The sequence below is a fragment of the Sceloporus occidentalis genome, unplaced genomic scaffold (genome assembly GCF_023333645.1).
Source record: "Sceloporus occidentalis isolate IW3139 unplaced genomic scaffold, rSceOcc1.0.p SCAF_3, whole genome shotgun sequence".
Taxonomy (NCBI): domain Eukaryota; kingdom Metazoa; phylum Chordata; class Lepidosauria; order Squamata; family Phrynosomatidae; genus Sceloporus; species Sceloporus occidentalis.
Window position 1 is genome coordinate 188,438,676 of NW_028316983.1, and position 14,212 is coordinate 188,452,887.

Here is a 14,212-nt window from a genome sequence, read left to right on the forward strand (position 1 = left end):
AGCATTGAAGTTTAGGAATCATACAGCTGTATATTGTGCATGTAGGGTTAATAACAGTTTATTGTGCAACAAAATATAAGATTTTAATTTGTAATTTGAGTCTCATTTTGGTGGGAAAGGCAGGTATAAATAAAATTGTTAATCATCATCGTTATCATCACTACTTTCTTCTTATGGAATATACACAGTTTTGAATTTGAAATACGCTGCCTTAATGACCCATCCTGTACATCATAAAAAGTAAAACTTAAAATATTATCATAGACAGAACACAGAAACTGGAATACCCACTAGCCCTTCTATTTCCTTGCAGTTGTAGCTTTTAATGATAAATCAATGTATCAATGAGCCCTGAATAGACTGGCCAAAATAAAGCTGCTTTATGGAGCTTTGTTGGTTAAATGATGCATGTGTCCTAAGAGTCTGAAAGCCGCGCCAAAGCCACGCTCCAGTCCTAAGGACTAGAGTGCAGCTTTGGTGCAGCTTCTGGCCTCTTAAGATGCATGTGTCATTTAGACAGCATACTTCCAAAGTGACCCGAAGAAGCTTTATTTTGGTCTGTCTGTTCAGCTCCAATGTTGAATTGACGTCCTTCCTTGGGACTGTTGATCTTTACCATTGTGATTATTATTTTGGTTGAGCAACACATTTATCACTCAACAAGAACAGATTCATGCAGTGGTATATTATATTTATAAAATTTTACTGCTGTTCCTCCTAATTATAACTGCTATTGACAGGGAGATAACTACAGGAAGCTGAAGGGACAGTGTTGTTTTTAAGCTTACCATTTGTAATGCTTTCCCACTTTTCAGGTACAATATTTCCAATAATATTGTAGTATATCCATTAATATTCCCAGAGATAATTTTGTTCTCTATGGCTTTTTCTGTTGTAATATATGTTTTCTATATAAATTATGTAGTAGCGTACATGTTATGAACAATTGTTTTATCTTTTTGAAGACACAACAAATAGCTTTTGAAATCAGAGTAGAAAATGTGTGCCTTTTGGTTATTAAAAGATTGGTTCAAAATGGCAGTAAATGCCATTAAATAGTATTTATATTTGAAGGCCTTTAAATGTTGAATCAAGTAAGAGGGGAGCAGTATTAATTTTGGCTGTATGTTATTAATGCATACATTAAATATAAAGCAAGTTTTGTTGTAAGGTCTGCTGCTTGTGATGATGAAATTTCTGTAAGTATACTTTTATCCTTTGTTTTTAATAGAAACAGAGTATGTGGCTTGAACTTGGGCATTTAAGGCAGCTATAAAACTAGTATCTATTTTTATATCAGTTATATGGAAGCTGTTGTACTGGTCCAGCTGCTCAAGTGTTCTCTTGGATGGCAATGGTTTCATGTACTGGCCATATCAGGGCACAAAGTGACTGTGGAAAGACCATGGTAGCATTTGATAATGTCAGCATCTGTTATCCTTGTCAGTCAAATGGTTGAGATGTTTGAGTTACAACTCTGTCAGCAGATGTCCAGCATTCAGCTTGTGCTTAGCTAGAATTCAACAGCTGACCTAAGTGGCAGAGGTGATATTTTAGTGTGACTGACAATGTTCTAAGGGAAATACTAACCTGAGCATTTACAAAGCCATGTATATAACTGCAAGGATTGTTTTGCTGCTTGTTTAGAATAGTGCAGTAAGCAAAGGTGTGAAGTCTATAACACATTTTAAACAATATTCCATTTTAAAATAGGGGCCTTCAAAAAATAATTTTTTTTGGTTCAGTATGTAGTGCTTCATTAAAATAACCGGGTTTTCTAACATTGCTATTTGTGAATTTTCACTCTTCATAAATCTATTGTTCATTAAAATTAGACACAGTATCTCTGTTATCTGTTCAGCACATTTGCTTTATGAACCATCTTCAGATGTTTGTTGTGGGCTCAATATAGTGAACTTTCAAGATAAAATTTAAATATACAATTTTTATTGTTTCAAACTGGTCAGAAAGTTTCAAGTCTTTAATTTTGCCTGAGTTAAAATAGTAATATTTAACATAGATCCTTCTAATAAGTGTCAGATATCAGTTTAGGGAATCTGTAATTATTAAATATAATGTCTTAAAAGTATATATTAATTTACATTACTGTAATTTATGATTTGTCTTTAATTTACAATAAATATAAGCATAATGTGAATATAATAGAAATTATAATACATATCTGGGCTAAAATACTATTTATATTTGAATGTTCCTTCAGTGTTTCAGCTCTGCATTTTTAATTTTCACATTGTTCTTACATGTAACAATGAGAAAAGGCATTTCAGTTCTTAACTGTTCTCTAAAAGTGTGATTAAAAAATAAAAGGTTTTGACATTTTTATAGTTATTTGAAAATACTGTATCTTGGCTCTTATAGTAAAAATAGTTATTTAGTATTTTCCCCCCTGTGTTTGAATTTTTCAGCCAATTTAAAATACATTTTCCCTTTTGTCTTAGACTTTTTCAAGTTTATTTGGTATTTTTCACATTGTGAGTAAAACATTGTTTTCCTCTTTTATAATCTTGGGAGGGAGACCAGCAGATGAATTGAATAGAAACTTAAGGAATGACTGGTTGTAATAAAATGTAGTACATAATTCAATATGGCCTAGAACCCACTATGCCATAAATCAGTATTTCACCTACCTACATTGAATTTTTAATTAATAATCACTGGCAAACTTATTCACATACTGGCATCATATATATGGTAAGCAGTATTTCCAGAATGAATAAAAATCCGTATTTTTTTTTTAAAAAAATTAAAAATAGGTTTTAAATATATTTTCTTTTAAAAAATGTTTAAATGTAAATATCTATTTTCTCTTAAATAATAGTTACATTATTTCCACTTCCCACAACAAGTATGTGACCAGTCTTTAGTAACTAGCCAGCCAGCCTTCCAATTGTGAAGCTATACAATTGGGCCGTGATTGTGCCAGCACTTGCAAGGTGATGCCCCTTCTCCAGCTCCAGCATTAGGAAAAATAGTGCAAGTTGTTTAGCAGTGCATCGCTATCATGCTTGGAGAGAATCTGGCAATATTTTAAAGATATCATGTCAGTGGGAAAATTATTTAAAATGGCCATTCATTTCATGTTGGTCAAATCATGATTTTAAATCAATGTATCCTATAGCAAACACTAACAAACAGTTTCATCTTAGCAAGGGAACTAATAGAATATTATTTTAGGTTTTCTCTCAGTCTAATCTCGTTGATCTGTTGACATGTTCACCCAACTGGATAAATCAAAGGCACAAGTTGATTTCAAAAACACTTCCTGTCTGCTGTGCTTGGGCACACAAATAGTGTGTGTACTTAGAGATTTTTGTTCATGGGCACATCCTTACATGACAAAAATGGGCCATGAGAGGCAAGAGTAATGATAGGACCTCATCCGTGGGATTCAAAGCACATGAGTAACATTCACATTATGTCAGCAGTGGAAACAAGGCAAGTGGAGGGCAAGTACTGATGGAGAAATTGCTAATACCAGCAAGGGTGGCAATAAGTGGATAAATGCTTAAAAGATTCCTTACTGAAAAGTCAAGGCAGATTAGATAGACAGTGAAAATGAACTTTTGCTACTGTGTTGAGTTTACCACACACTGAATGAATAAAATATTATATTAAATTTGCTTATAATAATAAATGTTAATAGTCTTTAATGTACACAAAAGTTTAGTTACCAAGGAAAGCCTTTCTTAATTGTCTAGGGAAATGATGTAGTAGATGTGGATTATCTGGCAAAACCCTAATTAATTTGGAGATTTTCTTTAAAGCTTCAGAAGAGATATTTCTAGGTAGAAAGTGTTGTAAAAGCTTGATAAGGTTATCACATTTCTGTCCCTGAAAGAATTCATGAGTGGGAAGGAGTTTCATGTTATTTTGATCATATATGACTATGGTTGCTTTAATCTTAGATTTTGAACTGATATAAAATGTATGCATGTATAGAATTGGCATTATCAAATTTGTCCTTCTAAAAAGTAGCACAGTCAGCATATTTTAAACAAATGCTAGTGTATTACAAATTGTAAAAGACAGAACAAAGATGCAGTTTTGTACTATTATTTACCTGTTCCTTTTACCTGCTAACTTACATGTTATAACACTTTCATCAGGAATTTAATTCAGTTTTCTTTTCCTGGTAGTTTGTACCTGCCAAAAATACATACTTCTTTACATTCCATAATATTGTATCTTCATATGGGTACATAAAGAAGTATGTGCTCTCAGCAGGTTTTAATAGTTGCTATCTGCTGAATGAAGAGGAAAATAATTTTCCTCACTCTTTATCCTAAGGTACAAAATAATTTTCCCCAGTTAGTTGCAATAACACGTTTGGTGTAAATAATTCCTGTTATTGGTGAAGCTAAATTCCCCAATGTAGTTTACTTGCACAGTAGTAAACACATATTAAAACTCATTATTTTCTCATCAAGATTTCAAGTGGTTGTCCAGAGTTCTGTTACACCTTATTGTATAACTATTGCATAAAGAGGAATATGACTTCATGCAAAGTCAGCCATACAAATAGTATTATGAAATTGCAAATGTTACTCCACCTTAAGCTTCTATTGCCGTTGGTCTTCATCTATAATTTATCATCATATTCTTAGTTAATTGTCCCAGCTCCAGGATTTTCCCTTAATTTTGATTATGCTTTTCAAATTCTTTTTACTGGATAAGTGTTGATTAAAATGCTGACACAAAGGGAGAAAAAGCCTTCTAATGAAAAGATTTGGCCTTTAGGTGGTTCCAGATCACACAGTTTATGTTGCTTCTCACTGAACACTTCTGCAATATTAGTGCAATAGTTCATTTGTTTCTTGACACAATAATTAGTAGGCTTGCCATGCTATTTCATATATATTGAGTTTTTTTGACAATCTGATCAATTCTGTCTCCTGCTATTGAATCCAGTAGCAGGGTAAAGAAACCACAGTATAAGTTTGGAAAAAGCAATTAAATTTTGTAGTTTTTTTTAAAAATTGAAATATGTAGAGTATAGTTTTCAAAGATTCCTCTTTGTGTTTATAAAGTTGATTTGTAATCCAAGCAAGGAAATATGTTTACACTTGATTATTAGTTTAGGAAAAAAAACTCAAGCAGAACAGCTTAAGGGTCCCAAGGAGGAGAAAACGTGAATGTTCACTTTCTGCAGCCCATGACAGAAAGCTAGTGCAGCTGGTAGAGAGCAAATCAGAGCCTAGCAAGTAGCTAAGTACAGTACTACAAGGAGAAACAGCAATGCAGCATACGAATTACAAGTTGCTTGTTTCCAGTGAACTAAAATGTAGGCAAAATAAAATACTTTTCATATTCTCTCTTGATAAAAGTACATCATAGTTAAACAATTCATTTCCATCCTCTAATGAAATGCCTGCAAAATGTTAGCTAGATGTGAACTGAAAGGAAGAATGAGGCAATACATTCCTCTAAAATTAATACTTTTAGGAATGCTTAAACATCAGTGGATCCAGTATTTAAAATACAAGTAAAACAAAAATTTGCTTGTCAAATAATTAGCTAAGATATTTCATTTAAGGTTGATTTCTCAAAATTTGCTCTTTGCACTAGAAATGCTTGATATTTAAGCACACTGGTTATAAATATTACTTGCAGTAGAGATTAATATAACAAAATGCAATCTAATAAATGATACATGCAAACAGGAATCTTTTGAATGTGTGGAATAATTTAGGTTTTTAGCTCTGTTACCTGTAAGCTTATCATGCAGCATTTGTAGTTGAAAGAAAGGTAATGACCTAGAGAGAGACATCAGCAGCAGCCATCTCTTCTTGGGTGTTCATTCTGTTTGCTGATTCAGCTCCTCATTATGTAGGAAGGGGGAGCCGTGAAGGAGGATTAAACTGAACACATATTTCACTTTTTAAAATAATTATAGCCCAAACTCATTGAATTGTGTTAATAAGCATGTGCTACTTTTTAGCTAAATACTAAGATGCAGATATGAGAAAGTTAAGTTTTTTGTACCTGCAAGACAGAGTAAGGTATCCGGGATAGCTGCTAGGAAACCAAAAGCAGAATAAACTCATTTTGTTCATCTATTGAAAATGACCTTCTAAAAAGTTCACAAGACTATAGAAATTTAGCATGCACCCTCCCCACCATAAAGTTTTGCTTCTTTTCCCTGAAAGGTTGCATTTTCTTCTTCATCTTTTCAAACCCATTTTCTCTTGTCTCTCTTCAGAGGTCAAACACTGTTGTTCATGTCAGGGCTTGCACATGCATGATTCTTATGCTGGATCCGTTTGCCACTCCGGACACAAGCAAAACTGTTATGGCTTTATAGGCTGCTAAGCATTTGGAACATCCACTCCCAGTCTCTCTCCTGCCTCTCTCTCTTCCCTGACCATATTTAGTCAACCATTGCAAAAAATAGTCTCTCAGTTCTTAGCTGCTGTTCTGAAGCAGAGCATGGCTCTATCTTTTTCTCTGCATATTGATTATTAATCCTGCAGTCCCAAAAGTACTCAGCTATTTGTGCTTGTTCATTTTTAGCAATGTCAAATAAAGTGAGGTCTTGTGTTTCGACTTATGTTTTCATAGATTTCTTTTCTCTGAAATTCAAAAGCCTGATGAAATTCAGATGCCTGAGGTATCTGTCATTTTACTTTAAGATACTAAATATCAAAATGTGGGGAAGATACTAGTTTTTTAGCTTTGGAAATACTAAAAGTGGAAGCAGTCTGGACTGGGGAATCAATGCTAATTCTGTTTAATAATCAGGATTAAAGAAATCTTTCTCCTTCATTTTATATTAGACCCTTCTGCAAATGGAGGACAGTTTATTTTGGAAAATACTCCAATAATTTTTACTAATTTGTCTGTGTATATTACAGATAGTATGTTTTATTTTCAAAGAGCAGTTTTAAAAAGACATGCCATTCCTTGTGGTCTGTACATCACATGTGTGGTTCTGTGACTCCACAGAGCTACTTCTTGGAACCTTCTAGATTGCTGAGATTTTTTTTTTTTATTTAGCCTGAACAAAAAGCCATATTGTAAATATTTAAGTTTGAATTCCAGTTGGATGTTGAATTCCAGCTGCAGCCTTCCTAAGATCATACCTCTTAGTTTCTGGGATGACTGATAACTGGGGGAAGTGTGTGGTCAATTGCAGACCGTTGTTCATAGGAGAGGGTGAAGAAGATTCAGTTGAATCTCCTGTGAAATTATTTTAAAATATTTTTTCAACTAGAGTTGATTACTTTCTTGACATTTTTTGGATATTTATTTTTTCTTTTGTTCATATCACTGAAGCACACCACGTGGAACATGTATTGCATAGACATAATTTCTGAACATGAAGTCATGATATAATAATAATAATAATAATAATAATTATTATTATTATTATTATTTTTATTTATATATATCCTGCCTTTCCCTGCGGATTGAGGCGGGAGTACAGCACAATTTTAAAATTACAGTTAGTTAAAATACATTCTCATGATATAAAATCTTAAAAACACATCAAAAAACCTATACAGGTACAATATCAGCATCTAATTTCCCATACATGCTCCGAATGAAGTGTCATCTTAAAGCTGTTATAGCAGATCTGGGGGATAGGCTCGCCAGAAGAGATCCGTCTTGAGTGCCTTCTTGAAGGCATCTAAAGTGGTAATAAGACGGATCTCCTCGGGCAAGCCATTCCACAATTTGGGAGCCATAGCAGTAAATGCCCTGTGGGAAGTAGATCTTAGTCTGGTCTTTGGATAATCCAATAGATTCTTCCCAGTTGTTTTGAAAGTGTGGGGCGGATTGTGTAGGGAGAGGCATTCCTTCAAGTAACTTGGGCCCAAGCCATGTAGGGCTTTAAAGGTAAGGGAGAATAAAGAGAAATAGAAATTGAGATTCAGGACAGTGTTTAAAATAGAAACACTTCTTAAAATTATGGTAAAATACAAATATCTGTTTATACAGTTGTCCCTCCGCATTCACTGCTTTGACACTCGCAAATTTGGTTATTTGCAAGTGCCGTGCTGCATGCGCTGCTCCCCCCCCCCCCCCGGTTCCCTTAGAGACCTCGGGCAAACTTTCTGAAGCATTAGAGGAAAGAAAAGAGAAGCACACATGCGCATGCCCTTCCTGGCCACCCTGTAACTGGCCCAGTGGCAGGGAGAGGGAAGAGAGGCAAGCATGCGCTGTAGGGAGAGGAAAGAGAGACAAGTTCATGTGCTTGTCTCCAACCCCTCCCTGCCACCCTGTAACTGGGGGGAGGGGTTATTTGTGATTTTTTCCACATTCACGGGGATCATTTGCCCCTAACCCCCCATCCATGGATGAATTACTGTACTCACAAGCCACAAGGTTGTGAGTTCAGTACCGGCCAGGGGCTCTGGGTCAACTCAGCCTGGCATCCTTCCGTAGGTCACTAAAATGAATACCCAGCTTGTTGGGGGTAATTAGCTTACACTTTGTAAACCGCTTAGTACAAAGTATAGAAATGTACTTGCTATTGCCACACAAAGCAGTATAGAAATGTGCGCTCAAAGCGGTATAGAAATGTACTTGTTATTGCTATAATCCAAAATGATGTAACTGCAAATGTGCTCTAGAGTTCATGCTTATTGATGGTTGCTAAAGTAATCATTTCATACCACCAAAAGTATATAAAGTGATATTGCAGCATTATTCTGATTAAGTTTTTAAAGAGAACTTCTAAAATAAACTGGCCCTGGCTTGTTAATTTCTTTAATAAATTATGGCTTCTTTAACTCGGTTCTCATTGAATCTGAATGATAAAAATTAGTAAATGCAGTTTTGCATGTTTGATTTAAGGTAGCTTTGAGACTAATTTTTCTACAGTCATGAATAGAAAAGAAAGGGGTTTTTTATACCCTGAAATCAGTGAGCTTTGGGGTTTTGTACTTAGCTAAATGATTTTGGCTCTGTTACAAAATAATACTGTACAATAGTACTATGTTTTATGTGTTTCAGTGCAATGCGAGTGTTACTTTCCAAGCTCCCAAGGCCATGGATTGTCGATGAGAAAAAAGATGATGGCTATACTGCCTTACATTTAGCGGCACTTAATAATCATGTAGAAGTAGCAGAACTCTTGGTACATCAGGTAAAAGGATATTTTGCTAATATTTTGATATTAAAACAATTATTTGGTTGTGGTAGATTTTTACATATGTTGCTAAAGTGTTTTTATTAGCCATATGAACACAAACAGCTGTATTTACTCAGTACATCTAGCCCAATTTATCTGGTTTGGCTTTGACTCTCTAAGATGTCTGTCATTGCCTACTACCTGATCTGTTTAATTAAAGGTTAAAGATTGGAGATTAAATTGTTTGGTTTATTAGAGTTGAATTCTGAACTTTGTTTTGTATACCCACCAGTTCTAACAGATGTTAATTTTGTGCATCGTATTAGTGAAATGCCACTAATTTTTAATTATAAACCTTATATATAATAGTAAAACAGTTTCCATTGTTCATTCACTTATTATATGACTGAGGTTGTAAAGCAAATAAAGGTGCTTTACAAACACAAATGCATGGCATTCTCAGTAGCTTCAATACTTGGCTCCTTGTGTACTACTGTTTACTGCTTTTGCAAACAGGAAAACCTTTGAGGTGGAAGTCTAGAATTGGACTTGGGAAATAGTTTTTACTAAGAGCTTTATGGTGAATGTTATTTGAATAAGTTTGGTTAGTCTTGTACAGTCTGGCTAGCTTCACAAAAAGTACCAAGCCTCTCTATTTTTTAAACCAAAACTTATTTTTCCCCTCTGTTCAGCTTAAATTATGTGTTTGATAAACTTGACATCCAAAAGTAGTTCCATTTCTATTTCCCCTAAGTCAGTGGAAAAGTTTCTCAGTGTTGAACTAAACTCTGGTCCACCAGATGTTTTGAACTTCAGCCCCCAGAATTCCTGACTATTGGCTAAGATGGTTGTGGCTTCTGAGAAATGACCAGAGTTTGGGAATTACTGGACAGTCTTAGGAAGCCTGTTCAACTAGCAGTGACCAAGGGGGAAGAGTTATGCCCACTTGGTTTACTGAAAATACTGTATCCAAATCTGTGTCTAAATTGTATTGGTGTTAACATGAACTGTGAAAAAATCACACTATATAGATAAATTTATATGTTTTATAAATACTGGGTTTTACAATCCAAGGAAGATAGAGGCCTAAATTCAATGAATCGTTCCAGCTAGAGTAGACACATTGAATCAGTGGAACTTACCTACATGTTGATTTACCAAGATCGCAATTCATTCAAGGATTATTTTAGTTCTAACTGATAGTTGGATTTAGGTTTTAATCCTCTTTCCATGTCAAAAACTGAACATTAATTGTATTCTCCTTCAGATATTGTTGAATGGCAGCCTCCAGCATTCTTCACCATTTGGTCAACCCTCTTTGGGTTCATGGGAGTTGACATTTGGTAACATTTGGAGGGCTACATGATTGAATCCTTGGTTTAAAATATGCAAATGAAAATAATTTGATTTTGTAAATTTAGTTCAGCAGATTAAAATATAAGTTTAGTGTTTAGTGATTGAATTAGTTTGTATTTACAAAAATGATAAGGATGATTGTAACAGTATGACTCTTTCAGGGAAATGCTAACTTGGATATCCAGAATGTAAACCAACAGACTGCACTGCACCTTGCTGTTGAACGACAGCATACCCAAATAGTGCGGGTAAGATGCCTGTATTATATTGTAAGCGAGGCCTTAGATTTTAGTTCACAGCATATTTCTGAGTGAATCCTTAAAGGAAATAATTTCCCCTTTATTTCTGAAAGCATATCATTTGTATACTGTGATCCATTTAAGAAACAGACTCAGTCCTATTTCTCTGCTCAATATTATGCATAAAATCTGTTCAGTACATGCTACCCATGCTACAAGCAGTACTTCTCACAAGTTTGTTCTGGATCCTAAAAGGATGATGTGAGTCACTAAAATATATATATATACAGTATTTATTAAAATGATAAACAAATAGAACACAGTTTATAAGTAAAACTTGTGTTTTCAGCAGCTGAAGAAGGCAGAAGCAGAAATGTTTATTAATTGAACTAATTGATCAATTTATTAACTGATCTAATTAACTGAAGCTCTGTTCATTATTCATTCTAGTATATATGTTGTATATAATGTGATACAATATAAAAAGTGAAAACCCATTCCCTTCACATCCTAATAAGTTCTCCTGTGCAGAGTGGGGTGTAGAACAAGGATAATTTGTAGATTTCTAGTAGCCCTGCGGTTTGCAATAGTAGAATAGTGTTAGAAGAAAATTGTTCTGTGAGGACATTGGGTAGGATACAGACTAGTGACCATAAAATGCTGGCTGGTAGGGGAAATCTGTGAAGAAGATAGGAAGAAATATGGAATGTTTGGCTTGAAAAGTAGAAGAGAGACACAGCAACAAAAGATTTTGTTGTGCCTTTCAACTCTTTTCCGACTTAAGGGAACTCTAATGTATCCCTATTCTAGAACTGAGAGTGTATGACTTGCCCAAGGTCACCTAGTGGGATTCTATAGTCAAGTAGGCAATTGAACCCTGATCTCCAGAGTTGTAGTACAGCACTCAAGCTACTACACCACATTGGCACTCAGCAGAAAATTAGAGAGACCCGATTTGACTAGATAACCTCCAATGAGATGCATAGTGAGAAGTTAGTTTTCAGTGTTCCCTGGAGAACTGCAAGCTATCAATAGAGATCAATTGAGACATGTAGTATTCTAATGGAGAAGAGGTGAGACACTAGTATGCCTGTCCCACTCAACATGTGGGAGGTGAGAGGCAAAATCTAGATGTAGAAAAGAACCCAGCAGAGTCTGAGGATATTCAGTGAACATGGAACACTGTCTGGAGAGAGAACTGGAAAACCAGAGCAAGTGGGTGAGAGCAAACGTAGAGTGGAACTTTGAACAGAAGCTGTCTGCACTGAAGCACTGTAAAATACAAATTTTTTCAGTGTTCTAATATTATATTGACATTGCAATTCTTATATAAATACATCTTGCACTTGGCCACAGTTGTCTTGCTTGCAACTTGAGCTGTCTTGATGCAATTTAGTACCTACCATAAGGCTCACTCATCAGAATTCCTTTTTAGAAATTGTTAAAGATCAACATGGAATTGGTCATTGTTTAATACTTTTGTATGTTTTTACAGTTTCATATAATTGGAGCAACTGCTGGTAGAACATTAGTCATTTTTATTTTAATATATGATATATTAAAATGATTAGTGAAGAGATTCAAGATGAAAATTAGATGTGGTGAAAACAAATCTTAAAGTATATCTTGTAAGATGAAAATAAGTCCAGATACTAATGTCCTGTTTAGCAAAGCTGTGTGCTGTTTTCACTTTGGCTGTAGTTTGCCCATGGGTTATGTGGAAAAGGAAATTTTAAAACTGTTGAATTATTTATTTTTTTCTCAGCTCCTAGTTCGTGCAGGTGCTAAACTGGACATTCAGGATAAAGATGGGGATACTCCCTTACATGAAGCCCTGAGACATCACACCTTGTCACAACTCCGCCAGCTTCAAGACATGCAAGATGTGGGCAAGGTAGATACAGCTTGGGAGCCATCAAAGAACACAGTAAATACATTTAATTTATTTATTACTTCTTTACTGTATTTCTGTTTTACAGTGTTTTGTTCTGGGTTGCTTTCTGTTTTCTGAAAATTAAATTGAAAGAGATTTTCTCTATAAAAAAACCCCAAATGTTTTGCTTTAATTGGATTTTGTCAATGGTCATACATATGTTTAAAGCATATATAAAAGTGTGAGAATGTACATAATAGTGTCATTTGAACCCACAAGTAGTAATACAGAACAAAGAGTGGCTAAAACATTTATAATCTGCATGGTCAGTAGTTTTTCCATTTAATGCTTTCTACTAAACTAAACAATATACTATGTGCACTTGTGTATGTGCACATGCATTCTCATGTACCTGGGGAAGAAAGACAGTATGTATTTGTACGTTTTATTTATTTATTTATTATGGATGCCGCTGCTTCTTTTTTTTAAAGTTTGCTTGAAACAGAATAATTGCAGAGAAATTGCAGTATGATTGTGCTAGTCATAACAGGAAAGAAGGTTAGAATTGGGATACTGCTGTACTTACAAATAGAAGTAATACCACAATTATTGGTTCATGAAAGGAGCCCTGGTGGCACAGTGATTAAATGCCAGTACTGCACAGCCACTCACTCACAAACCACAAGGTTGTGAATTCAATCCCAGCCAAGGGCTCAGGGTTGACTCAGCTTGGCATACTGCCAAGGTCGCTAAAATGAGTACCCACCTTGTTGGGGGCAATTAGTTTACAGCTGTAGACTGCTTAGAAACTGCTTAGTGTGGTATGAAGTGGTGTATAAATGAAGCTGCTGTTGCTATTGCTGTTCATGAAGTGTTGTTATATGGGAAAAGGGCTTGCAATTTTCAGCATGACTAGATTAAATGTTTTTTTTTTCTGTTTGAGTTACTCTATGAATTAAAAGAACTGTTTGATACTGTAGAAAGAACTGTTTGATACTGTACACGTACAGTCTACCATCAGTTTATATTTTAATTTGTTATTGTTATATTGATATGTTGCTTGTGTGATTTTGTTTTTATACTGGTCAATGACCAAATAAATTTTATTACTATTAGAATTAAAATAACTAACAGCATAATAACTTTTTCAATAGTATGTATTGTGGTCTATTAACAACATTTATATCCATTAAGTTATATCTGGTGAGTTTTGTTGGGTCTTAAAGACATTATTACTTGGGTTCATCTCGAAAAATTTAAGTAAGTTACATATTTACTTTCTTTCAGCTGATAATGGGACTGGGTACTCAGGGAGCAGAAAAGAAGAGTGCAGCATCTATTGCCTGCTTCCTGGCAGCCAACGGAGCTGATCTTGGTATTCGTAATAAAAAGGGTCAGTCACCACTTGACTTGTGCCCTGATCCTAGCCTCTGTAAAGCATTGGCTAAATGTCACAAAGAGAAAGTCAGGTTTGTAATAAAACAAAACTCAAATTCATGTTACTCTTTTATTTTTTAACTACTGTATATACTCATCTATAAGTCTAAAATTTATGCCCAGAAATTGACTCCAAAATCCCAAGTCGACTTATTTACAGTCACTATAGTAATACAATAGCAGCTCTTTCAGATTTCTCCATGTGGTGTGGAG

The 14,212-nt window shown here is 34.7% G+C and overlaps 1 protein-coding gene across 1 annotated transcript in view; it reads left to right on the forward strand.

Annotated features, from left to right (window-relative positions):
• Positions 1 to 14,212, forward strand: part of MIB1 (MIB E3 ubiquitin protein ligase 1) — a 56,741-nt gene that overhangs the window by 30,774 nt on the left and 11,755 nt on the right. Inside the window, exons 13-16 of the mRNA XM_089517161.1 lie at positions 8,977 to 9,109; positions 10,612 to 10,698; positions 12,455 to 12,616; positions 13,850 to 14,031. Coding sequence (XP_089373287.1) covers positions 8,977 to 9,109; positions 10,612 to 10,698; positions 12,455 to 12,616; positions 13,850 to 14,031 — 564 coding nt within the window. The remainder of the gene's footprint in view (positions 1 to 8,976; positions 9,110 to 10,611; positions 10,699 to 12,454; positions 12,617 to 13,849; positions 14,032 to 14,212) is intronic.